This window comes from Neolamprologus brichardi, chromosome 16 (genome assembly GCF_056152115.1).
Source record: "Neolamprologus brichardi isolate AB-2024 chromosome 16, ASM5615211v1, whole genome shotgun sequence".
NCBI lineage: Eukaryota > Metazoa > Chordata > Actinopteri > Cichliformes > Cichlidae > Neolamprologus > Neolamprologus brichardi.
The window spans coordinates 21,472,864-21,500,349 of NC_142119.1; the positions used below are offsets into that span (position 1 = coordinate 21,472,864).

The 27,486-nt window shown below is 40.4% G+C and overlaps 3 protein-coding genes across 7 annotated transcripts in view; all 3 read right to left on the reverse strand.

Annotated features, from left to right (window-relative positions):
• myo16 (myosin XVI) overlaps positions 1-11,049 on the reverse strand; it is a 101,478-nt gene extending 90,429 nt beyond the window's left edge. The window contains exons 1-2 of one of the 4 annotated variants that reach the window (XM_087853099.1): positions 4,691-4,772; positions 4,391-4,486 (exon numbers count right to left, since the gene is read on the reverse strand). The gene's annotated coding sequence lies outside the window, so the exon portion shown is untranslated. Of the gene's footprint in view, positions 1-3,499; positions 3,657-4,390; positions 4,487-4,690; positions 4,773-10,974 lie in introns of those variants that run through there. The other 3 variants (XM_087853101.1, XM_087853098.1, XM_087853100.1) reach the window with 3 other exon arrangements.
• A 4,511-nt stretch (positions 11,050-15,560) lies between these two features.
• On the reverse strand, positions 15,561-18,603 carry tnfsf13b (TNF superfamily member 13b). The gene is made up of 6 exons (XM_006788332.3): positions 18,157-18,603; positions 17,915-18,020; positions 17,319-17,375; positions 16,981-17,105; positions 16,549-16,699; positions 15,561-16,335 (listed from the first exon to the last, which is right to left on the reverse strand). The coding sequence occupies exons 1-6, from the start codon at positions 18,388-18,390 to the stop codon at positions 16,223-16,225; spliced, it is 786 nt and encodes a 261-aa protein (XP_006788395.1). The 5' UTR covers positions 18,391-18,603; the 3' UTR covers positions 15,561-16,222.
• A 507-nt stretch (positions 18,604-19,110) lies between these two features.
• abhd13 (abhydrolase domain containing 13) lies at positions 19,111-24,477 on the reverse strand. Of its 2 annotated transcripts, none has more exons than XM_006788333.3 (2): positions 24,254-24,477; positions 19,111-22,953 (listed from the first exon to the last, which is right to left on the reverse strand). In XM_006788333.3, the coding sequence occupies exon 2, from the start codon at positions 22,917-22,919 to the stop codon at positions 21,864-21,866; it is 1,056 nt and encodes a 351-aa protein (XP_006788396.1). In that variant the 5' UTR covers positions 22,920-22,953; positions 24,254-24,477; the 3' UTR covers positions 19,111-21,863. The 2 variants fall into 2 exon arrangements, with proteins under 2 accessions (XP_006788396.1, XP_006788397.1); XM_006788334.3 differs by lacking the exon at positions 24,254-24,477 and adding an exon at positions 24,163-24,215.
• Positions 24,478-27,486: the final 3,009 nt, after the last annotated feature.

The following is a 27,486-nucleotide window of genomic DNA, read 5'->3' on the forward strand; positions in this document are numbered from 1 at the left end:
CAAATCTAATCAAGTTGCTTCTTGAACCATTTCCGTGTTTGTTAACAAATTTTGCATTTCACTCTACTCTTGCAAAACAGCTTAAATGGAAGCTGTAAGTCTACCATAAAAGTAATGAGAAGAAACCTGTGCAGCTATATTTGTGTGTTGTGCTTCTAATACACACATTCACACACAAGTTAGAGTAGCCAACTGAGATGGATTAAATACAGTAGTATTCAAATCTTTGTAAATCTTGAGAAGAACACAAAAGGCCTGTTCACTGCAGGAGCTTTTACAGAAGCTCCTGCAGTGAACAGGCCTTTTGTGTGGAACAAACAAATGAGATGATATGACGAAGAGAGAGACAGAGTGAGACAGTTTATAAGAGAACTGTCCAAGTCACTATGTAAATATGTCAGTATGATTACATAAACATGCTGCAGCTAATCATGATGCTCCGCAAAAACTCGTTATTTGTCTCTGTTAACCGATCAGCCGACACAATAGCGTTACATACTGTAATTCTGTCAATAAAGACGATAAAGAAAAAATACTGGTTGATTCACTTTTTGTCATTAAGGATAAACAAAAAAGACACACACAAAAAATTACAATTTGATCAAGAGATTGTCTGTTTTCATTGCACAAACAGCTCCGCTGCACTACACAGAATCCTGTGAAAGAACCAAATCCCACCAACTTTGCTGCTTTTGCCGCTATCCAAGTAAAACAAATGCAATAAGAAGCATCATATATCTAATGAATCAATGTTTTAAATGATGACACTGGTTCTTGTACAAAAATAACTTATTATCATTACTAATATTATTATGGAGACATGCCACAACCATGCTGATAAGCTAATGCTGCATTACCAAGTTTGTAGGTGTAATTTTATTTTAAGCTCACTGTGTAGGTTCCAGGATTACTGTCAGCAGTCAGTCATCTGCAGCTTCCCACAACATAAACGAACAATATGTCAGAGTTATCCAGTAATCTGATTTCTCTCCAAAGCTAAACCCAACGAGGAACTGTAGACTGCAGGCTACACAATAAATATACTTATATCACCCAGGTACAGTATAGGCACAACTCTTCATGTTGCTAAGCAACCACCATACTCTTACTTCTTTGTAGTAGTCATAAACAGAGAAGAAGAGACCCAGAGTTAAGAGCAAGGTATTGAAAAAAACCTAAAGACACTGTGTAAGTGACACAAGAAAACATGCAGTAACACAGAGTGGGATGGCCTAGATCTGACTTCAGATTATCTACTCACAACACTGAAACAAAAGCACTATCTTAGGTACTGTTTTGCTACAGGGCAGTTTTGTGTTCAGAGCGAGTGATTGGACATCCTTCATGGGCAAGCATTCTGTCTCAGGTGATGCTTTCCAGAATGCCAGCAGCCTCACACTCACTCAGTTGAACTTTTAAAATGACCTAAAAGAGACTGACAGTACAACTGTATACTGCCTGCAGTGGAGCACCTTAACATCCATACTAGCTACTCCCATCTGGTGAGCCTATAGACTGTATATAAATGAGGTCCATCTAGTCACCATGATGTCACCCATTCATTTGAGCCCAACATTTTAGATCCTCACAATCTTGATTGATTCTGACTTCTGTTTCCAGTTAGCAGAGATGCCACCTGCTGGCCTTTAGAAAGTATGAAGGTTTAAGCTGTATCCTCAGTACCTTGACTTTTTTGATGCACAAGCTACATCCATCATTTACCTACAGTGTGTGTCTTAACAACTCATTATGTAAAAGCGTAGATGGTGTTAATGCACATGCTAAAGAAAAGAAAAAATGGAAAACAATAAAGGTTCATATTCTATAAGAGGCTAAAAAACACTGTCTCGCTGTGTTTGTAAAAACATCAAAGGAATTTGGCATGAAGGCAAAGGCAGACTGCAACACTGTAAAAGACGATGTGGCTTTCACACATGCGATTCTCTTTTTTCTCTTTATGAAAACATGTTTTTGAAGCGTATGGATTCCCATGTTTTGATTTAGAGAAGTGTTTGTTTTGTTTGCTTTGCTCTTTTGTTCTGTGGTTGCTCAGTTGTTTCTTTTGTTAAAAATAGATTTTGAATAAATGGGCTGAAGGGTCCATCTCACACTTTCAGATGTCATACAGAATGACACAAAATACACAAAATAAACTGCACAGACCTGAACCGAGGAAACTTTTTGGTTTCATAAGAAACATTAAACTTATCTGACACATTCAAACCACACCGTGACTGTGTTAATAACCACAATCCTTTTGGTCACTATAACTGTGATTTGAAATTTTTATACCATTTCTTCTTTAACACATAGAAACACAGTGTGACCCACATCTACGGTATAGTTGCCTGCATATCCCAGTGACAGTTTTATCAGTTTCACATTAAACTGTCTGAAAGAGCCTCATGTATATTCATCCTCTCTTTATTCATAATTGATGCCCTGAGCCTACCAACAGTGCTGATGCCGGACAGGCATATTGTCTGGGGAATTCAGCCTTTCCTACTGTTTTTATAACTAAGTACAGTATTCTTCCTTTTGCTTCTAAACTATTACATTCAGTGGCTGAATTATACAATACTATCTGTTAAGGATCATTGCTAATGCACTGTACCTCTTTGCATATTCTCTCCAGACAAGAATAGACAGCACACACGTAACAGCTGAAAAGATGTGAAACAAACCATCTGGACTAGGCATATTACAACAAAAATGTGGACCAGCATACGTGGATAATGGATTATGCTTTCAAAATCACTTAATGTTGATCCTTTGATCACTAATGTAATCTGTTATCTGTCACCATTCTGGATGCTGACCAACAGGAAGAGAAACTGAGCAAGGACTTTGATTGACTTTACTGTGACCTCCAGCCCCTGCCCTTCAACTCTGTCTGTTTGTCTCTCAGGGGTCAATACAGGTCAACTTCCTCATTAATCACAAAGCCAGCTTTGCCAACGAACTCGCAGCACATTGGTGCACTGCTAAGAAAGACCACCCGTAAATTAAGAGTCAAGTTCATTCTCCATTGGTGGAAAAGCTCCACAGCTCCGCAGCTGAGGTGCTTTCTGAACAGAAACCAGGTTTGGCTTCTGAACGTCTCTTTCACGCTGCTAAAAACAGTGACAGTGACCTTAAGGACCAAATGAAAATGACATAACAGCTGAAAGCATCAGCAACAAGATGACAACAGATGCAATCTCAACAGCTTTAAAGTGTGAAAATCTGTAATCAAATAGATCTCATGACAGCACGGAAATCTTACGCTACACTGAAATCTTTCTTGCACTATCAGCTGTTCATTCCCAGCCATAATAACACACTAAACTAAGTGTCTCGTGGTATATTTAGACCTACGACAACTGCATGGCACACCATATGCATTTCCTTTCATTCCCAAAGACACACATGACACCCATGCTCCTTAACGCATGCATGCGTGTTCTCATTCTGTGCTGTAGTACCTGAAGACTGTAATCAAAACAAAAATCACACTCACCATCAGGCTCATGAACAAGAAGTGTTAGAAGGAGAGAAAAAGCAGAGTCTCACCAGTGAGAGCTCGTCCACAGGAGACACCACGGCACGCAGGCGAGAGAAATGTGTCCGCCTGACGAAAACCCTACGAGAGCAGCCTGCCCGTGCTCCAAATCAATTTCACACTCTCTCACCTCCCCGCCACTGTGATGTCATTCATTCATCCTCTTCCCCTTCCCCGTAGCCATGGTAACTATGCCGCTTGGAGCTGATCATTCTTTTACATCTGTCTTTCTATCTCCCTCTGTGTCCCTCCCCCTCTCCAGACCTCGCTGAGCCCAGCCCACTCACTCCATCTGAGGGGTGCAGTTACACCCCTAGCCTCACAATCATCCACCCCTTCTTTCTATTCCCCACTATGCTGCTCTGACAAATGAGGAGGAGGGACAAGGAGAGGGGAGGCGCCTGGATTTGCTTCATGTAGTGTGCCCTGATGAGTTTGTGGCCAAACAGGGATAGTTTGCCAAGGAGACCCATAAAGACAGAAACTGGCTACAAAGCCAACTGCCAGACAAAGGAGACAAAACAGAGCGACATGAGCTGTGTTTTTGGAGCCAGACACACCGAAAAAATATAATGGAGGTTAAATGCTCACACACAGGTGTGTCTGAAACCCCTTAATGTGCTCACACACATAAATCCAAACACTTAGTCCTGTAATGTGGTGGTGATGAATAGTGGTGATAATAGGGCTATCACCATCATTACTACAGAGCTGCACTGGCAATAATCCCCACAGTGACCTTGGATTTTCCCCTTGTTAACATTTGTTTTTCTCTCAAAGCATCTTTTCACAATTTCACATGTCCATTACAGCCTTATTTTAGCCATTTCACTGTTAGGTTCTACTCACCTACCCACCATGCTGCTGATTTAATATTCTAAATCTATCTTCCTTCATCTCCAAGCACACATGCTTTAATTGTCACCTGCAGAACTGAGAGAGCCACTGAAAGGCATGCAACAACAACACATATAAGAAGGAATAAAGTTAAAAATCATTGACAGTAATGGTTAAAAAAATCATACATCTACAGTCACTGAAGAGACTGTAATCATGAGAAAGACAAAGCAGACAGCAACATGGGGGAAAGTAATTATAATACCAAGAAAAATAGAAATGCTTAAAGTAGATACAGAGAGAGGAGGGTACCTCTGAAAGGGGAGATCTCCTCTTTGTTGCATATCTTCACACATCAGCTGTTTTTAATTAGCTTCCTGTGCTTTCCTCCTGGATAATCTCTCCATCTGTCTGCATCAGTCCTAGTCTGTCACTCTTAATCTCTGAGTCGCTGCTCATATAATTAATGGGAGTCTTACCCAAACACCAATACAGTACCTACTGTTTGAGCTTATTAAAGCAATTATTGTCATAATTAAACTAAATTACAAATTGACTGATCCATTACCCTGAGAGGTGGCGCAATAAGAATTTGTATTTTACACGTACATATGCAGAAAGCGTACTATAAGCCTACATTAAGTGAGGGCAAGACACTAAAATGAAGGTTTATATATTGCACAACAACTCATTGCTGTTGATCCAATTTAATATTTCCTCAAACTGGGTAAGTAAGGCTAGAAAGCTAGCTGTTATTTTAGAGCAATATTGTCATCCCAAGACTTTGTTAATAACAGTACAGTAGTTTTAGCACAAAGACAAAAAAAACTGCTGTCTCACTTCATTATCACCCAGTTACGTCCCATCACTCCTAATTTAATGGTAAAGAATGAATTTAGCTATGTTGACAAAGTTAGCAACTAGCTACAAGTGATGCCATGGTATTATAAATGTTCCAGTTGCCTTACCTTAACAAAAATGTAAAAATTGTAGTCATGACCACACCTGTTTTCACTTGTAAATGTAATTGTTCTGAGTGCCTTGTGATGCTGAAAGCCCAAGGAGCTGCAAATTAAGTACTTTGGGTAAACAACATCTCAGGAAGTTTTAGAAAAATAGCAAACCTCCAATGTTGTGGGTAGTTCATGCAATTAGCTAGTTAGCACTATTTCCAATGAACATTTGAAAAATGTTGAATCTAAAGTCTAAAACAAGCAACCAATGACTAAAGCAATATAAAGATTGTTTTTATGCTAATGCACAAGGCAGGGCAATTTTTCTCTATCGTAGTAGTTTAAACAATGGTGTTATTATTAGCTTATGCTACATATGTCTGTAACGTAATGTAGCTTGTTAGTCTTAAATGCTAATTTGAAACTACACAATATGTCTTATCTGAAGAAAGATTTAAACAAATCCTATTTTTAATTATCCCTAATTTTAGTAATACATAAAGCGTGACTACATGATTTTAGTTTGTATTCCAATTACTATAAAGGTCAACACCTTTGAATGCAAGTGCTGTGTGACAGATAGACTTTTCTTGCAGGGATTTGAATCAATTTCTTTTTTTTCATAATGAACTGCTTAGACAGGGACAACAAAAATGAGCTGATTTAATTCATTTACTTAATTAATAGTTATCATGTGTTTCACGTGACAAGATTAGACACCCTCACAATTAGCAGCAAAATGTTCCTCTAATCAGTCTCTCTGAAATGTTTTCCTTTTAATATTCTACTGTCTCAGTGATCCCTAATAATGTCAACACTTCCCTATACCAGCCTGTGCTGTTCAGTCTAAGGCTACATAGGCAATGATATGAACTTCTAACACTTAGCTTGTACTTAAAATCCTTTATTGCACTACCTATTATCACCTCCTGCCACAGATCGTGTGCGACTATAGCTTTAATTAAATTACACACTCTGTAGTCTGGTGTAAGGTCAACTGGAAAATGTAAGAGAGAGTAAGGGAGTTATAAGATGGAGACAAAGTAAAAACAAAGAAGGCAGGTGGGAACCATTTATAGGTTATTACCTTTTGGATTGGTGGTTATTCAAAGGGATGCAATTACAAGATCAATAAAATAAAAAATAAAAAAAACACACTTTTAAAACACACGTACTAACACAAACACTCTGGGAGTATGTGTGATCCCGAAGCAATTTCTTCCACATTATGGTATGAGACATTGCTTTACAGAGACGTTTTCCTTCATTTCAGAACTCTTATCTGTACCTGCAGAAATGAACAGATATTATGATAACACTAACTGGGATCTTTTATCACCCTTTCCTCCACACTTTCTCTTTACCAAACACATTATCCTTCACCTCAAATCCTCTCTCCTTCATTTCACTCCAGCTTTGCTGTAAGTCATCCTTTTTCTCAAGAATTTAGGTCACACACTCTGCTTTTTGCCTCACTTCTTTTGCCTCACTTCTGTCGATAATCCTCGATCTTTCGTTCTGTGGACAGCAGTCTAACGAGGATCTTCAGGAGATCAGAGTGATGGAAGTAGGAGTGTATTGTAGCATTGTCAAATGGGGCATCATGCCTCATTAGCTAATGCCTTAATTTGATTAAGGTTAAATGTGAGTGATGACATGTTTGAAATCAGACACACAAACATCACAGCTAGACATTATCTTTCATCTCAGCAAAAACTCCCCCCATGGCTCCTTGAATAGATCAAAGCGGCATTTTTAAAGGGAATACTTAACCAATCCTGTTCAAATCATTAGCATGGCTCTGCTGATGCACTCACACTCAGCGCTCTAATATCAGCCACTGTAGCTACAGGCAAAAGAACCTGGTAGGTGGACAATTATTTCTGTGCAACGGCGGAGGGTCCACTTGTCCATACGATGGCAGAAATGGAGTAGCCACATTTTACGCACCTGCCTTCAAACAATTTTCAGACAGGCGAGTGAAACAGCTGCTTCATGAGCTGTTCTCGCAGCCTCTCTTTCCATCCTACTTGTTTCTTCCTGCTGAGAAATGCATTCATCATCCTCCCTCTGCACCATCCAAGCCATGTTACACAATCGAGCGATCTCAGCTCCCATTCCTAAATTACCTTCATAACATTAAAGTATCTGCAGGCTACTTATGTGTTGTTCTTTTCTCTCTGTGGGGGGAAAAATCCAGCAGTGTTAACTGTGGTTTTCACATAAGATAAAGCTATCCTACCCTCATCACTCGATCAGCTGATGAAAGGTAATTCATAAATACATGTAGCAAAAGCAAGCCCAGGCAAGCCCAGACATCGACCCTGACACTGATGTCCCTTTATGACACAGTGTCCAATTATAGGAAGTGAAACAAAGTCTGCAAGGCCACCAGTCACATACCAGCAGCGTCACGCCTGTATTACTGTGAGGAAGTCTTCTATATAAAGTGAGATCACATAGAGGACAGCCTCCATCTCCTTAGGGCTTAGTCAACCTTTGTGTCAGCTGCTGCACCTGTTTAGCATTGAACCCATGCAGACTGCTTTGATGATATTGTTTCATCAGATGGGGGGAAATCTCAGACAAAAGGTTTGGATCCAATCCAAAGCTTGCTGCAGGAGTTCCACTCCTAAAAACACGCTTTTGCTGCTGCTGATGCCACGAGTGCTTTTCACCACCTGTCATTAACTTTAGCTGCTGTTTGAAGCAGCTGTCCAATCCTATGGGTTTTACTCATAAGAATAGCAGTTTTCAGACAGTTTCATCCCATTCTCAAGCTTATTTTCCAATTCAGGCTTATGATCTATAAGATAAAGAATAAAGCACTTTTCCCCAAAAATTTTGCTTCCATATTTTTAGGAAATTTGTGCCGAGTACCAGAAATATGAAAAATGTGATTTCTGATTGGATTTATTAGCTGCTATTATTATAGCACACCCAAATACAACCAAGGTTTCATAGCTGGAGTAAAGCTTTGGCAAGGGAGAGGGCAATAACTCTATTTCTTTTTTTAACTGTCATTAATCTGAAAATACAGTGGGAATTTGGTGGATTTACTGTTGTCAAACAAAAGAAACAAACAAATAATGAAATAATTATCATAGATCAGGAGTCTTTTCAATCCTGATCATGTTAGTAAACAGTCCCTTTCTTTACAACATACTCCTAATATTGCACAATTCCATCTCAAGTCGTAATTCAAATAAATAGCATAGTTGCTCTGAATTACATCTGGCAGCAGTCCAATTTAATCCATGGCATTCCCAGATGAACCCCCTCTACCCCCTCTTTTGTCTGCCCAGTCAGCTGTCTGTCCTCTGACCTCAGGCGCATGAAATTCATCTATCTACTCAATGTCTGTGAAGATATGATTTTTTTTGTTTGTTTGTTTTTCAAAAGGAGGCTTGGAGGCTTTCTGTCAGGGTAACGCCAAGGAATTTCAGTGAGCGTGATAACCGTGCAGTTCCTATGAAGATATCAGCTGGTGGACAGGCACAAAAAATATAGACAAAGATGTTTAATCATCCCATCTCCCAGTTGGAGGTGTTGAAAGACAGAGTTTCACTCATCCATCCATCCCTTCTCACTTATCCAGTTCAAGGGTCAAATTTGTGCTGGAGCCTACGCCAGCTGTTACAGGACAAAAGGCCAAGCAGACCCTAAACAAATCGCCAGTCTGTTGCAGGGCTAACATGGAAAGACAAACAACCATTCAAGCTCCCATTCAGGCTTTGGTCAACCTAACCCCATGCATGTCTTTGGACTGTGGGATGAAGTCGGGGTACATGGAGAGAATTCGTGCAGACTCAAAGGGAACAGTTGTTGTCAGTTCCACAGGCCCCACCTCCTTGGTGGAGTCAAACCCAGGGCCTTTGTGCTGTGAAGCAATAGTGAGACTCTCTAGTTCTGAATTCATTTATTAGATGGAGGAAAAAGATATCTAAGTGGTGGCATCAACTTCTACCTTTACCTTTCTCCATTTTATATAACGTTGACTTTCAGAACCAGACACTCTCTCCTAGAGCTCTCTTGAAAGGCGGTTCGCCCCTTAATCATACAAAAAAGGTGTCATTTAAATCGTGTCAAAGCCATGGGGCTTCAGCATTGCAACACAGCCGGTGGGCTACTTTACATGAGTGAAACAGTTGGTGGTTTGTATATTCTTTGAGCACCACTGGAGTTCTGATAGCAGCAAATCCATCAAAAACCTCGCTTGCAGCAAAAGGTCTTTGCTCAGCCACCACCCTCTCCTGCTCTTCATCATCATCCTCCTCGAGCTCATAAATCAACCTATAATTATCAGGGAGGGTGGTGACTAAGTCTTGAGACCATGTGGCTCAACAGCTGACCACAGGACAGGCAACTGGGCGCCCTTGTGCGGATTACACAGCATTTAGTAATGCTCCACAGAGAAAAGAAAAGAAGCAGCAAAAACAAAAAAAAAGAGTCTGGAATATAACTGCTGGAAAAATGGTACTGTTAAAGTAACGTGGTGGAGGCAGTCTTTTGAGTTTAAAGAGAATGATACCTCTGATACTGCCAGACAGAGAGGCCCACAGTCTGGCTGAGCAACAGGACAGATGGGAATAGCACACCGACACAGATACAGCTTGTTGAAAGGGACGCTGTGACTAAAACAAGTGGACCTCCTTGTACATTTTGTGTACAAGGAGGTGATTTTTTTTACACTGTGTTTATCAGTAACAGCCCTGAATCATATCATCCCAAGGGTTTAACACCAACAAGTTTAACCCGCATGCACTCAGTCTTTTCTCTCTCTCTCTCTCTCACACACACACACACACACACACACACACACACACACACACACACATTCAGTCTGAATGAGACCATCTGTGAGCTCCAGAGAAACAAAAGCAGTTTTTTTATTCTACACAGCCAGAGTCATCATCTTGTCGGATACTGAGCTATCTTATGTCACACCAAGAAAAGGCTTTACACTCCATAAAATCTATTCACCACCCATTGTCACCCCTATTTTTCCTGGCTCTCCAGTCCTCTATAGTATACTTCTTTTTTCTTTTCTGATTCTTTCCCTCACATTCTGTAAATATTTACACATAGGCTCTGTTTGTACACATCACACAACCACATAGAGCTTAGGTGAAAGTTGCCCAAGGTCATCTGAAACTGGGGCAATCCCCAGTTGATATTCAGTACCCTAAAGGTTTTTTGGAGGGCTGCGTGTTTTTGTTTGCAGCTGACAAGCCAACAAACCTGTTTCCCTTTTTCTGCTCTGTCAGTTAGCACACATGGAACATCTCCAGGCAAACAACAGCATACAAGAGGGACAAAAAAAATGAATAGAAACAAGGGCCGATCTACAGACAGCAAACAAAGGCAATACCTACAAGCAAAAAGAAACTCAAAATATGTATAAACATCTAAGTCAAATCAAACTATAGCAGGCATTTTACCCTTTGCAGATTACTTGTATGCTTAGGAAATTCCATTCATGCAAAGGGCAAATTATTCACAATCATAGTTTTGATTCATCCAAATATTTGCCGGTGACCCAACAGTATGCCATCGGGCCTTATGTGACCGACTGAGACAGAGGAGCTCTGAAGTCACTAAACAACACAACACACGAAAAGCATTGGACATTTAGCGCTGTACCTCAGTGTAGCATCTCCCTGTGGTTCTGTGCAGATAGCAAATAAAATCCAGAGACAATTTGGTCTCAGCTGCAGAGATCTGAAACACTCAGAAAGAGAAAGCCAGAGAGAACTCAACTCCCATCTCTCTCTAGATCTACACCAATAGGCTAAAATCCTCCACTCACATCCCATCTGAGAGAGAGAGAGGGGGAGAGAGAGTTAAAAGGAGAGCGGGTGGGGTGGGGGGAGTGCTTGCTTGGGTGAATATAGGGGAAAAACTGAAAGGGAGAGTGAGCATAAGTCAGGGAGAGAGAGTGAAAGGGAGAGATTTATGAGTTTGGTTTTGTGTAAGAGAGGGAAAACAGAAAGAGAGGAAGACAGGAGTTTAAATCTCTAATTACAACTGCTTATCACAAGCCCATGAGCAGATGGTAGGAATGGGTGACACTGGACTTTGTACACACTACACCGTTACGCCCGTCTTTTGCTTGTGCATGTGTATGTATGTGTGTGTGTGTTTGCATGCCAAAAAGGAACGTATGCACATATGCCGAACAATGAGGACAGCTCGTAAATAGTATGTGCCTTCTCACCTGACGTCGCCTTTTTCTCACAGGGTATCAGTGCCTGTTGCTCTTCCTCATCAGCATGAGAATGAGTACTAGAATGAATCTCCACATGCATCGGATGGATTTCATGAAATCAGGTCAAAATTTCAGTATTTCTCCAGGACTTTGGTTAATAAACAAGAACAAACAAAACTGAGCGGTCCGCGGTGCTAATTAGAAAATGTTCTCACGCTGAATCACTAACCAAGATGGTGAAAATATTTAACATTGTGCCTGCTACTGAAAATCAATCACAACAAAATAAAAGTAGTTGCAACTACTGGCAGACTCAAAAACATGTAAACAGTATAATACCAAGAATTGGTGAAATAAAACCAAGCCCCCAGAAGCCACGAGAGGGTGAGGGAACCAAAAAACTGTAAAGTCAGTTATTCTCTTATATCAACTGTTGAACTGATGGTACATTCAGGTAAAATTTATTCCTTTTTGTCCAACAGCTTCTAAGTGTGTGTGTGTGTGTGTGTGTGTGTGTGTGTGTGTGTGTGTGTGTGTGTGTCTGTGTGTCTGTGTATAAACAAATGTTGCGGGCTGTGTGTCATCCAAAGCCCCAGCTTGGAGCGGTGAAGAAGATGGAGAAAGAAGGAAAGAGAGAGGGGGAAGCAGCAGAGTTGTGGCAAGCCATAATCTTTCTCCCCCTTTCTCATCATCCATCTGATGTGCTTTGCTCTCTTCTGCAATAAGCTCATGCCCCTGAGAAAAATGCCTGGAAAAATAAAAGATTCAATAGGAAGAGCTTAAACGGAGACAACTTTCAAATCTGCTCAAACTTGCCTTGTACCCATGCAGATTGGACGCCTGCTGTTTTGTGATGGTTTGATTTTTTGGCAGGAATATATGAATTATAGATCAGCTTATATTTGCAGATCTCATGTGGACAGGGGAGAGAGGGAAAGCATTTTTAAACCCAATCACATGTTTGCAATGTTAAAGACAGATAAACCTCTTATTTGGCTTGGTCAGTCACGTTTTTCAAATCAGAAACAATTGACATCTAGCTGAATCCAAAAAACCCCCCAAACTATATTGCATGGCGAACACAGAACACGGTGTTTAGGATGTAGAGTAACGGATGGTGCAATCCTGTTTGTTGATAAACCAAATCCTCACTTAGAAGAGAAATCCATGCACTGCCTCTGCCAGTTCAGCTGGAGGGCTCTGGATCAGCCTGATTACTCTGGGCTGACAGCAGCAGATCGAAGTAATCTTCAAATTCTACATAAGTATGTACACGAAACAAACATATAGCACATTTAGCTGCAGTGAGCTAATATGAGCAGTGCACATTTCATTAGTATTTGTGGGAGGGCAACAGATCTACATATGTACACAGTGAGAGTCAATGCTCTGCAAAAGTGAATGGCCGTCTGCAAACTCTGATGCCTGTGCAAGCATGTTAGTGAAACGGGGCATGCTCGGTTTTATAATCAGGATTCAGGGATCACCTTTACTCCCTGTCATCTGTCTCACCTATCCCAAAGGTACCAAACAGGGAGGTAAGCAATGGAAGTACAGATGGGAACAAAGAGATAGTGAAACCCACAAGGGATAGAGTTGGAGAAATGAGAAAATAAATGAATTGAAACTGAAGATTTCTTGGAATTTACCCACTGTTACTATAACAGTGCTCCTTTAAGTAATCTTACTTCTCTGTCAGAGTAGATAATGTGCCTTGTGTAGCTGTTGAATAAAACAGAACAGGTAAAAAGGTCATTTCTTTAAGAAGCTCTTTAAAATATGATTTTACAGACGTTTCGGAGTATCTGCTTTGTGCGTCTTTGATATTTTAAACATTGTATACACGCACCGTGAGTGCACGGGTGTGTGAACTACACACAGTGCCAGCATGAGCGCACAGCAGGTCTCATTTCCTCATTCTCCGGTCAGACACTGGTTTCTCTTTTGAGAGCGGAGCCCAAAATGACATCAGTTTCCGCCAAGGCACAATTCGTCACCATGGCACCGCACGAAGACATTTTTGACCCAGAGGAGGAGGAGCATCATGCTTGACACATTTATAGCAGAGGTCTTTGCTCCACTCTTCCCTCTTCTCTAACCCCCCCTCCCTCCCCTTTTTTTCTCAATTGATGTTTGCCCAGCCGCCCGCTCTGTTTACCGCATCATCAAAGAGCTTCTCTGACTTCAATGGCTCCAGTTCTCTGACCTGACCCACTCTCTTTGTGCATTTCAACTTCAGGGTCTCTCTTCCATGTACTCTTGCACTGATACATATTTGGGATCTTTGAGTCAATTTAACATCTAGCTTCTCAAGACTTCTATCTTAGACTTCTTCCCTCCCCCACTTTTGATTTCAGTGCTTGTCAAACGGACTCCGAGGGCAGAATGCCTGTTGAAGAAGTGACCACCCACTGGGCTTTGTCTTACTCTTTGCCACGACAGACAGACGGCCAGTTTACATAGAAAGAATATCTCAGATAAAGAGAAATCCAAAATACTAAAAAAAAATCAACCTCTACAGTTTGAAGATTCATATTTCATTTAACTGCCATTATGTCAGGAGGTTTTAAAACAAGGTAGAAGATGGAGGCCCTTTATTTGAGGCAGCTCTGGCTGAGGAAGTAGAGCGGGTCGGGTCGATTGTTCGGTCCCTGGCTACTCTAGTCTGCATGTCAACACATTAGCATTCACACAATCACATTCAAATGCATCTGTGTGAGTATTTGTGTAATGCTGGACAAGGTGCTTACGTATGTATGACTGAATGAGGCTTGTTGTAAAAAGCACTATATGAATACCTGTCCATTTACCATTTATGGTATTGGCAAAACACATAAAATAAACATTTATGAATAATAATTTAGTCATTAAAAATATTAACTGTATTTAATAAATAGCAAAGTATTAAAGAGAAGTATGAAGAGGAGAAAATAAAATGTCCTGCAGTGGATACATCTACGTTGCTTCCCGGGTGGCAGCAGGTGAAAAAGCTGTGGTTGGGTTCAGTATGGTCTGGTATTGCTGATGCTCTGCAGACTGGTGCAAATTATGTCCTTGGCAGTTTTAATCACCCTCTGACCACACTTAGTTAGCTGGTTACATTAATCTGAGTCATTTCTCAGATTTATTCACCACAGGGAGAGGTGTATGGTTACCATACATCCTGAAACCCAGGAAGCTGAACTGTTTGCCTGCTCCGCTCAGCAACCGATGTAAACAGTGGTGTGTGTCTTGTCTAAAATCAACAGTTTAAATAGTTTACTTAAACTGGGCTTACCATTGAATAGTTGTGGAACAAAAACATTTGTTTTTGACTGTCACTGTTTTCATATGGGTTTCCTGGCAGCCAGATAGAAGCCAGATTCTCCTGTTAATGAATTATGTTTTGAATACAAGGAAATTGTGGGAAATACTTGAGCTATGTGTTATAATTTTATATCATATCATGGCATGGCAAAGTCATGTTAAGTTGTGTAGCATTTTGCTTAACATTTTCCTTTCCCGTGTACAAATCTGTGTTTTCCTGATATGTTATATCGCACGAAAAACTCATGTAAGAGAAAACCTTTTTTTGTGACTAATTGTTTATTTTTTACCTTTGATATGACAATTATAATACAAAACCACTGACAGTCAGTAAAGATTAAAACTAAACAATCCCTCTGATCCTATACAGTATGTAAAGTACTGATAATACTTCATGATTTATGGCATAAAAGATTCACATAATGTACTGTAATTAAAACTGTTTGCTGCGAATGTATTAATATTGTCCAGAATATATAAGAACACACTCTCGGGTATAACGTTCACTCCATCTCTAGCAAAATCTAGACTGAAAAATACACTGAAAAAGTGTCACTATTTTCTCCTGGGCTTTCATGCATTTGTGCATGGCAAATTCATTGATCAGTTCCTTTGAAAATGAAGACATCATCTGCCTAGAGTTTTGCCTCAGGCTAAAAATAGGGTATTGCTGCTCCTGATCAACCTTATTTCTCTCTTTGCTTTTGTTCTGACACACACGCGCGCACACACACACACACACACACACACACACACACACACACACACACACACACACACACACACACACACACACACACACACACACACACACACACAACTCTTTCCTTCTTGTGGTTATTGATGGACCATCAGCCTCCACTCATGTCTTGTGCAAGAATTGCCAATTTATTGCATCTGAATATTCATATCAAGTGAGTCATGCTGGCTTATGTCTTTATATCTGGACTAATAAAGCATATGAGAAGAACCATCTGAGTTATGCAGTAATGTGGCTGCTGCTGAATGAAAGATTATGTGATTAATATTTGGTCCTTGACACGTGTGCGACTATTTAAAGAAAGCTTACTTGATTCTAACAGTTGCTTACAATGTATATATGTATGGCACAAATGAATATAATGCATGAACATAATAAAAAGGACAGACCTTAACCCTTAACCATCTGTGTGTCTTGTGTCTGCTCAGGCTTAACAAGCTAGAAGTTGCACAGTACATCATTCAGCCAGTGGTGAAAATGGCTGCTTCCTGTGTTCTTGTCACAACACCAAGTCAGTCAAGGTCACCAAGAAATGTAGTATGTTGCTGCCATTCTCCCATCTCTGCCACTTCGTGGCTTTAACGTCTCCCCTTGGGTCCGATGTGAGGTGGCACAGTTTAAGCCAGTTTGAGAGCACCCAGAAAGGTGGAATCTCCACTCAGGGACACGTCTGCTGTGGCCCGGGGGATCAGAAGCTCCAAGTAGTCCCCAGCCTCCAGCTTCACAATACCTGAGGGATGTAAATGTCTGCATCAGACCTTGAATTGGTATTTTCCATTACTACGCACTCCTTAAACTGAAGCACCAACATGCATACACAAACACACACACACAAACAAATGCTTGACAGCTTGACAAAAGAGGAAGTGGGTTGATTAACCTCCACAAGAACTGTTGTTTAAAGGAAGAACATATCTGGGCAAATACAATAACACAGATTCACCTCCTGTGTAGCAGGTGTTGAACGATTGGACAGGGTTCATGTTTTGGATGCAGCGGAACAGGGACACATACTGAGGCTCGTTTCCAACAACGTTTGTCTTCCACCGGAACACCACGTGACCCATTGCAAAGGTGTTGTCCCTGTAGAAGACCTGTGCACATCAGAACCACCAGGTTAAAACCACGAGGTGTGGTGGGGGCATTGGTGCTACAGCATTTGGTACCTAATTAATTATGCAAGCATAATTTATATATTCTCTTCTTTATCTGACCTTTGTTCAAGGTCTCTCAACCAGCTGCATGTTTAGACTGAGCACACCCTTTTTTCTGCACCGTTTGTAAGGGAGAAAATATTATCTGATGATTTGGAAACGGACTGGCAGCACCCCCCTGTGGCAAAATCATGGAATGACAATTTCAAAAAAGGACGTACCTGACTGTACACATAATAGAAGCCCTCCTCTCGGACTAAAATGCGGTCACCTTCGGCCTCCAGGGCAGTGCCTCTCTTTAACCCAGGCTGCCAAGGGATGCCTGTGTATGTATCTCTTAAAATTTCTAAACCAAAACACAACATCAGTATGGAAAATGCCTCACAGCACATAAAGATACATCTTTTGTAACAGTCACCATATTTGTGAGTCTAAATTCTGACTTTGTAACAATGGCTCTGATTAGTTTACAAAGACCAAAAGATCTCAATATGAAACAAGAGGTAAATACAAACCAGAGGTAAGTTAAACAAACAGACAACAGTCTAACATCTTGTACCTTTCACGTAGTTTTTTCTGCTGTCGTTTGCCAGCATCTGCAGGAAAGACTGAGAAACTGCGAGCAAAAACAAGAGGAAACTATTTTTAAAAGTTGTTTCTTTTCTGTCTCAACAAAGCTTGTTCCTTAACCGCTGCTCTTGTTCGTTCTTATCCATCTTTTTTTTTTCTCCCATTTTTGGGCAAAAGTGCATCATCGGTGCCCAACAGCTCAATAAATTTGGCCTTATACTATGCACATTAATCAACTAACAGCAATATCTGACCACATGAGATTTTTTGGGATTGTTAAGAAAACGTGGTCATTGGTATGTTAAAGTAAACAGTGTGTCTGGGGAACTTAGATTTAACATCCTCTACCCCCCTGCCCACAAAAAAAAGAAAAAAAAAGAAAAAGAAACCTCTATGCACAATTAAACACGGGTTAACAATGGTACAGAAAATTATACACTACGCATAGTACCAGTAATAAAAGTGTGTGTTATTTTTCTTTTTTCTAATCAGGCAACAGAGTTGAAAAAACTAAACGTACATTTTTGCAAATATCTCATGCGTGAACAATAACTGTAAGTCTCAAGTGCACCCTCTATGTCTTACTTAACACTTCTGCTCCAGACACCGTTCTCCTTCGTCGTGTTTGGATGAAGGCAGGTGGACACTCGGGCTGGCGAGCAACATCTTTGATGTTGTTTGGAATCTCCACCTGCACAGACATGATATGGCTCTTAGAAAAACAGTAACTGCAATTAAAATACAATATTTTGCACATCTTCGTAACCTTGTGCAGGTGGGGTGCTTGCTGTCGTTCCCATGTGGGGGGTGGACTAGTGTTCTCTCACCTGCAATCTGTCTGCGCTGGGTTGTCCCTCTTCTCTCCCACAAGAGACATCTGATTGAAGTTGCTCTATTTCAGCTCTGAGAGCTACCAGCTGGTACAGAGACAAAGCTGAAAGAAAAGATGAGCTGAGAGCGGCCAGCATCAACAGGAAAACTGGCCAGGACAGCATTCTTTCACTATCCCCTTGTCCAGAGCCAGGCTTAAGACCTGCCAAAACTGCCATTGCAGGACCCATACAATCTCCAGAGCGAGCTCACACTTGCCACATGACCAGTTTCACGCCTGAACTATCCTCTCCCTGTCTTCTTACTGTATTTGGAATGGCGGATGTTTGCTTTTGTTATCAAATGTTCTCTAGAGTCTCCAGTAGTACCGTAACTCCCGTCTGCAAGCAAGATTGATTTCCTTAACTCTCACTTTTGTCCTTAAGAAGCCAGACCCAGTGCAGTCTGAGGGACTACGCAGGATAAATACTTTACAAAAAAAATGGTAAAGAGCTTCCCCTCTATTGTTCCGCTAAGCTAACCACACTCAGCTTCCTGCCTGACCAGAAGCCTTGACAAATCTCTCTCTCACTCCTCGGTTTTCACATCACAAAACACACGTCTTCTTCCACACAATAAAAATTGACACGCGAGTGGGCACAAGAGGGGAACCTGGCAGCAAAATGGAAAACAGCCAAGGTGTGAAACAGGTAAAGTGATTTAAGACTGAGAAGTGAAAATAATACCGTATAATGGAACCGTTATTTCAGAATTAGATGCACACTAAAATAAGGAAGTGAATAAATTCATCTGTGAACAGCAACACAACATGGCAAAACATACAAAACTGTTATTCTCAGAAGTGTGAAGTTACTTGTTTTAGCACCCTGAATAACAAAGCACATACACACACAGACACACACACGCAAAGTCCAACTCAAACCACAAAAAAGATTTTAATGTATCAATTTATTGCATGTTACAGTACAGAAAATAGAAAGTGAAAATGTGTGCTTACAAAAGAAGTTGTCGACATTGTTTAAAAATTGTAAAGAAACAACTGGAAAATGGAAAAAATTGCTCAAACTGACCGCGCTGTACTCAGAAGTCAAAAGATGACTCATTCAGATGTTTGTCTGTAGTAATAAATCATCAGTTTTTCTTCAGAGTATACAGAAGCGGAGCGGTTGTGGCAGATATACACAAAGTATGTCAAGACTGTGCATGTTCATTTCCACACAAATTTGCCAAGACTCGATGTTATTACATGCCAGCTTTAAAATGCAACGTACCAATTCTGAGTTATGGCAACATTTTTCGCCAGCATTTGTTCCGAATAGATTCACATAAAGAAAAAAAAAAGTCCCACAGTGCACTGTCGCATCCGATCGGCCAATGATTTTCTATCAAAACTTAAAAGACATTCAATTTTATTTGTTTTCATCCACAGGGTGTTGGACTGTAAAAGCACATTTGGCTAGGATGAAGACTCAATATTCCATTTATTATTAGATTTGCTTCCTACCAGGCTACAAAATGGTAAATCAAGTGAATGACAACAAGTTCCGCAATCTTCTCTTGAATGATGGGATGGTGCAATTCTAAGTCACAGCAGAAGTGTAAAACAAAGCTAGTGGAGCCAAAAGAGTGTATATTCACATGGTTGTATGCACAATGTGCATTAACTCAGCATATGGATTTGATATAATACAAAAATGTCCCAAAATGTTCAGTGCCGCCAGGAAAATAAGTCAAAGAAAAAGGAAGAAAAGACCAGCAATATACGATTTCTATAAAGCATGTTCACTTAAGACCACCATTTACATTCATAGTAGGATTTCGATCATTTGTCAAGTTACAGTGATGCACAAATTTGGTCTTCTGGCATTGTCAGATTTTGTTTAGCATACGTCTCAAACAGTATTAAATATGGCTAAGGAGATCTGTTGAGTTTGTTCAAATGGCTTTGATACCACTGCACTGCCGCGTGCTGCATTTAGAAAGCAAGAGCTGATAATAGCGTTTTAATTGTCGAGCTCCGCTCCATCCCATGGAAGACATGCAGGAAAGGTTAATTAGCTCATTAAAAGCCCTCCAAGTGAGTAAAGCCGTTTTGCAAATAAGCATGGGGTGACAGAATCCAATTAACAATTACAATGCTGATGATAAAAGCTAAGAAAAAAGCTTACACCTCATTCCTAAATATACCTCTTCTTAAAAAAAAAAAAAAACAGTTTCAGGGTTTTGGGTTTTTTTGCTCCCTAAAATTATTTCAATTCAGTATTCAAATGGCCATATGCTGTACAGTAAATTTTTAAGAACTATCTTTCTTGGTAATCATTCGTCATGTCTGTAATGCCTCCCAGAAATCTCACATGGTGTGACTAAAGGGTGAGAGGTATAGGGCAAGTTCACATTCCTCAGTCTTTGTCAAAAAATAATTCTTAGAATTTCATTAATCTTCAAAAGTTAATTTCCGCCCTCAAAATCCCCCTATTAGAATTTGCTGGACTGCAGTTTCTTGTTGATTTGCAGTATTAACTTTGGGAAATTACCCACTAAATTTCTCTTGCTCAGACTACTGAGGACTTATTATAATATTTGCAAATCTTCTGAATACTTTTTTGCACAAAATGAGAACTATGTAATTTTTCCCTATTGTGTTCCAGCGGTCAGCAGGGGCAAGACCATTACACCAACCGATGACTCCTTCGGTGCACAGATATATATCCACACTAATGTAACTTGCTGTAAAAGGTTCTTACCATAAACTATAGAAGCCAATGTTGCATAATAACCTCTAAAGCCCAATTAAAGACCTTTTCTTGTGTGCGCATTGCATTTTAACCAGGGAGAACAGCTTGTAGGTTATCTTAATCACAATGAAACAGAAGCAGCTAGACAGGAAATAAGAGGTCCATAAGTTATTTTTGACAGGCAGAAGTATCAAACATGTCATTTCATCTTCCTGACCACTTCATCTCAGCAAACACTTGTGGCTGAATATAATTATTCAACAGGAAGCTTTCTGCTACTTTTAAAAGTAAAGTTCAAAGGGTGTATGTGTATAGACAGTAATCACAACAATATCCTTCTGTGCCAATCTGTTGCACATACATCAGATTAACGCTTAAAGAGGGAGAGGGAAAAAAGTACACTGCTCAAAGTATTGCTCAGAAGATGTTAGCTCATATAATTAAACACTTGGGTAAGTTTAAAAAGAAAAGTGCAATTTAGAAAATTAAATATATTTACACTGAAGGCCTAGACTGCATTATCAGGCCTAGCTCAGTTTATCAGATGAACTGAAATTTTAACTGCAGTAACAATCAGTTTTCACTGAAACACCATAGGCCCCTATATGGACGCAGTAACAAGAGAAACTGTTTCACTGACTTTAATTCATTCGAGCAGACTTACTAGAGCAAAGTCTTCTGTGTTGTGACATGTATGATCTGGCTTCATTCGTTAAAAAACATCAAAAATACATGCATACATATCTGCAAACAAACTCAGGAGGACATTCTTACCCTCTCTTAGAACCTTGAAACAGTGAAAATATTTTGACATGTTAAATTTACAGAAAGGTAAAAAGAGTGAAATAAAATAAAACCCCACACAAAAGGATTAAAAAATGTACATTCTTCCCAAGAATCAGTGAAGCTTTTCCAATCAGTCCACTCAAGCCCATGAACAGTCAGTCCCTGACTTTTTTTTTTCTTTTTTAGATAATGGTGACACTAGCTGAAGGCTGAGCGCTCTCCTCGTGGGCATGGCTCTTCAGCAGGTCTTTAATGAACTGCTCCAAAGCAGCAAAATAGCCCTGACACTGCCACGTGTCGTTGTGCGTGCCCTCTGGAAAGATAGCCAGGCGCTTAGTCCGTGCAGGAGACAGCTCGTACAGTTGTTTCATCATAACTGGTGGGATGAGCTGATCAGACAGACCAGACACAAACAGCGAAGGCATGCGGCACAGCGCCACCTGTCTATAGGACAGGAACTTATTCCTATAGCACCACAAGGGGAGCAGGCGCATGGGCAAGAAGGAGAAGAGCGTTGCTGCCATATGGGGGATGCTGAGGAAGGTGTTTTCAACAATAATGGCTGCTACTCTATGAGGGTTGACTGATGCCAATCGAACAGCCACGGCACCTCCTAGTGAGCGACCAAAGAGTACCACCTTTGTTTTGTCTAGATCAGGGCGGGTCATGACATAGTCCAACGTGGCCTCGGCATCAAGGTAGAGCCCATCCTCGCTGGGCTCACCCTCACTTTTTCCATAACCACGGTAGTCCACCAGCACCACGTTAGCTTTTAGATTGACCAACATTAACAGGGCATTTGGCACCCTGTGACCAATATTACCTGCATTACCATGGAAATAAAGGATCGTAGGGGGAGCAGAAGAAGTGGGGCAGCTTTGATTTCCAGCAGTGACTCCAGGAGATGTGTCCCCTCCTGTGTAACGAAGCAGGATGAGGTTGAGCTTGACACCGTCCTTAGTACGAATATACACATTCTCATGTGGGATTCCTGTTGGCATGGGAACATAAAGGCGAGAGGAGGAAGGCTGGTCAGGAAAATAGAGGAGAACATCCTGAAATTTGTAGAGGATGCCTGCCACAGATGCTAAGATGAGAGCGAGGAGAAAAAATCCTCCATATAGATGGAAGGTGAGGATAAGGGCCAAAAGGGAGACACGACAGGCACCCCAGGACCAGGACACCAGAGTGAGGGTGCAACGCTCCATTGCCCCCCACAACCTCCACGGCTTCTCCATGGCTACACAAGAGCTGAATCACAGGCCACACACTCTGCAACAAACCAATAAAAACCAAACAAAAACATTAATGACACAATCAAAAAACACAGGGAACCAAAGATGATTTGGCAGGTAATTGCATCAAATACAGAAGTTCTTGTATCAGTATATAATCATGCACAATATCCATAACAGTTATCAGCCTACTTCATAAAAAAAATACTGATGCAAAACTGAACATACTGCTCATGTACCAATACTGGGAAGTAATGAAGACTATGTTATCACAGCTAATAAAAGAATTAAACACCAGTTAGTGTTCATTAAATTATTGCAGGAATTCATGAAGCTTTGTTCAAAAACCTATTCTGTACAAAACATTTTTTTGAACTCAGACATTCAATTAAATTAAGCATTAAAAGAAGGGTTACAAATAAAAAAGGACACGTGTCCCTACAACAGCAACCATATATTCCGATATTCTAATCAACATTGTGCGTCTCATGCACAAGGCTAAAATATGTATGAACTACAGTCTTTAGCTTTAGAAATAATGAACACAAAACATGATGAAAATACATTTTATCACAATTTTATTTCACTATCATAAGTCAAAGCTCGTGGCATTTGGTTAGTTGACATGGAAGGACCCCTATGTATTCTGTCTAAAAACATTCATATACTTAAACCAGGACTGTATCGTTTTTATAATAACAGTAATAGTAAAACATCACTGGATAATGTGTTTGACTGCAGAGGGTCTGTTTTCCGCCTCCTGCTATATCAGCAACCTATAGGAGGAATCAGGTGTGCTCAGCCAACCGAAAGGTGATGGGAACCAAACCCTGGTGAATATACTGGCTTATCAGGTGGCGGTAAGATGTGTGCAGTGGTGAGGTTAGTACGGGGAATTAAGGTAATGTATGCTGAAAAGATGAAGATGGAACTCTTACGAAGGGAAAAAAAAAAGTCTCGACCCCACCCACAAGGAAAAGCGTTGACAGCTGCTGTCAGCCTGGTGAAAAGCTCATACGACTGGTGTTAGCAGAGCTTTGGCAGTTGGTATCTAATTTAACTGATCGTCGATCGTTAAGAGCAGCCAGTCATCACTCAGTATTTTTGGCCTGTCAAATCAGTCACGACTGACACACCATGCTTTGAATTTGCTGGCTATACAAACGAGTTTAACCCCATTAAATGACCACTCGCTCCAGCCGAGTTAGCTGAGTAACTGAAATGCTAACTACTAAGCAGTCCTTACCTTGCTAGTGCTGTTAGCAGTCTTATAGGTAGCTTTTTAAGTTAGCCACCTAGCTAACTCGTCAATGTTAGCTACGGAGCCATCTACTTACCCTTCTCTCATTTTCAGCGTCTCAGCTCCACGAAATTTTAGTAAAACACTAACGCACAGGCAACACAGCCACTGTCATTCAACTCTGTATCTACTAACAAGATTATAGTTACAGCAGCAAGGTAAGTGACAGGCTGTCAGCGACAACACCGGTGACACTAGCTGCACAGCTGGTTAGCATTACTGGTGTAACCTTTTTCAGTTCCGTGTAGAGCTTAGAATAAGAAAATGGGTTCCTGTAAAGCTGCAGTCCTCGCACATCAATATAAACTGCGTTTCAGCGTGACAAAGCACTAAAGTATTAGCACGTGCTAATTTAGGTATCGATCAGGTGATACTTAAAGCGTGTAATGTATAGCACGCCGCCGTGGTAGGGACGTGCAGAATATTAAATACGATGTATTGGCCGAGCTCACGCCTCTGCGTTTGCTATTTAATTTTCACCCACCAGGTGTTGCTATTAGATAGAATATACAGCATTCCAGGGCCTAAAAGCAAACTGATTAAAAAATAAGGATGCTTTGCGAGCACATTCAATGACCGATGCAGCGTTGTTACTTGTTTACTTTATTTACATTTTTAATTTTTGTTTTTATTATTGATGATGATGATCACTACTACTACTACTACTAATAATAACGGTTCTGTATAAGGAAGACAGAAGTGACAGAGAATAAAGTAATGTATGAGAATAGTGAAATAGTTGTAAGGTATGTGGTAGGAGTTAGAGTTGAGTTCAGGGTGGGGGGTAGGACATCAGAGCCTGTTCTTGTTTGCGATGGTATTTACAGGTTGACAGATGAGGACAGGCAGGAGTCTCTGTGGACTATGATGTTTGCTGATGACACTGTGATCAGTAATGAGAGTAGGAAACGTCTGGAAGATTACTTGGAGAAGTGGAGGTATCCTTTGAAGAGAAGATTAATGAAAGTCAGTAGAATCAAGTCAGAATACTTGTGTGTGAATAAGAGGAGATCGCGTAATAGTGATGTTGCAGGGACTAGTGAAGGTGAACAAGTTCAGATGCCTGGGTTCAACCATCCAAAGCAACATACTGTGCACAAGAGCAGTGAAGAAGAGAATCTAGGCAGGGTAGAGCTGACCGAGACCATTACTTGGGGTGAGTTGTGTCATAAGAATAACAGCAAGAATCAGAGGGAAGGTTTACAAGATGGTAGTGAGGCCTGTTATTATATATAATTTGAAGATAGGAGACAGAGATGGAGATGCTAAGATTTTCATTGTTAGCAGTTAGGGATAGATAAGATGGAGGCAGATGATCCACTGTGATGACCACTAAAGGGAGCAGACAGAAAGAAAAGCAGAAGAAAGAAAAACGATTACTATTGACTGACTTGTTAGATTGAAATAAAATAACCTCATATGCACAAAATGGCAGAGTATTGTGACTTGCTTTTCATTAATGACACAAAACTATTGCAGGAAATTATCATTTCTATGCATATTTTGGACAGTGATATAGGCTATCCACTAACAAGTTACATTCTTTGAAAACATGATCTCAAAGTTACAGATGGTTTTAATCTATTCAGTTCCCAAGAATGAGTCTCTTATAACTTGAAAATGTATGAGAGCCTACTGCTGTGATCTCAACAGCAGACTATAAAGAACAGTTTTTTATGTGTTGGTGGAGTCAAAACTGACACATCTCAAAGCTTCGAAAAATGGGTCACTTGTAGGTGTGAGAAACATAACACTACTGTGGCTGCTGAAGGGACTGTCCTTGAAAAAAAATCCCTCAAAGAAAGAACAGCTCAACCTTGCTGCCTTAAGCTGCTTTTTTTTTTAGTTAAAGCCAACCAAACAACAAAAGTTAAAATAACTGAGAATTTGACTTGGACCTGGATGATGTTGCATGTCGTACGTGCTTGTGACTTTCAAATTTCATGGTGATCTATAAAACTAATTAGAAAATACAAACACAGTTGAAGTCGTGCTGCAAAGGGGTTTTTCATTTTAATAGTATATGTTAATATTTCCATTCTGAGTTGCCCATTGGTATTGATTTGTTGGTGATACTCAGTGTGACCTTGGAGGAGACAGATTATGTGCAGACCAGCACAGCTGTTGGCTGTTCACCTCTCTCCTTGGGGTTCGCTGATTTGATTCCGTGTTGTTCGAGTCAGCAGCGGCTTCATAAGCTATGCAAATCTTTTCATAAAAGAATACACCAAAAATACAGCCAGCACATGAAAGCTCATTGTCAATTACAATGTATTAATCATTGCTGGAGTAAGAGGTGCTGACACAAGTTTTTGCTGAAACCTTAAAGTCGCACTGTGGAGGCTGTTGAGGAGAAAATGGTTGTGAAGTAGTGTCCACATGCTGTGTAACTGCCCATGGCCTGTTCTGCAAGTCAGCAGTTTCTTTGAATTTATGGATTGATTAGTTGGTTTGTTGCTGTAGTGTTATTTATGTCATAACAATGAACAACATATAAAAATTAAAAACATTTGTGTTTAGTATTTTTTTTATTCCACTTTTTCCTTAGTAAAATGCTGTGCTCATTTTTAAATAAGGATTTACAAAGGAAAGTGCTCTTTGAACTGAATCATCCAGACTTACAAATGAGAAACTGTTTTTTTTTCCCAGCTTGAACAGATTGACTTTAAGATTATGACCATGTTCAAACTCCATTCATTATTCAGACTGAATAATAAAAAGGGAAATCTACTATACCAGAAAACTAGTGTAGTAGCCATGTCATTGGCATTGACCCTACCTGCTAGAGGTGCTTATTGTATCTATGCAGCAGAATGCATAGTGGATGAGTGCACACACATACACGCACACACGCACGTACACACCTACACCTTGTCTCTTTAGGTGATGGTGAGTGCTGCATTCAGCCTGTAAGAGACTGACAGCTGGCAGCTTCACTCCCTCTTACCTATGACTCAATTACCTTTGACATGTCAGTCAAAACATCTACTACACACACACTCGCTCACTCTCTCTTATTCTGCAGCTCTCGTATCCCACGACTCAATTACTTGAAATATAGCACTCTAAACAGCTGGAGGGCCCAAGCTCAATAACTCGCAGTCAGAGCTGTAAGAAGGACAAAGCAAAACTGTGGCGACCCAGCTGGGAATATCATATCATCAAGCCAAGGGGACATGCTTATCATTCACCTCACATCATGCACCATGTGGCCTTCTAGAGCCTCCAGAACCATAGAATACATTTCTACAAGGGACCCGTGGTTCCCAT

Excerpts from the sequence above, each read along its gene's own strand:
- abhd13 (XM_006788333.3), bottom strand. The coding sequence starts at position 22,919 with ATGGAGAAGCCGTGGAGGTTGTGGGGGGCAATGGAGCGTTGCACCCTC.
- tnfsf13b (XM_006788332.3), bottom strand. The coding sequence starts at position 18,390 with ATGGGTCCTGCAATGGCAGTTTTGGCAGGTCTTAAGCCTGGCTCTGGA. Across the intron at positions 16,700-16,980 it reads TCTATTATGTGTACAGTCAG|GTCTTCTACAGGGACAACAC; the intron begins GTACGTCCTTTT and ends TGATGTGCACAG. Across the intron at positions 16,336-16,548 it reads CAACACCTGCTACACAGGAG|GTATTGTGAAGCTGGAGGCT; the intron begins GTGAATCTGTGT and ends TACATCCCTCAG.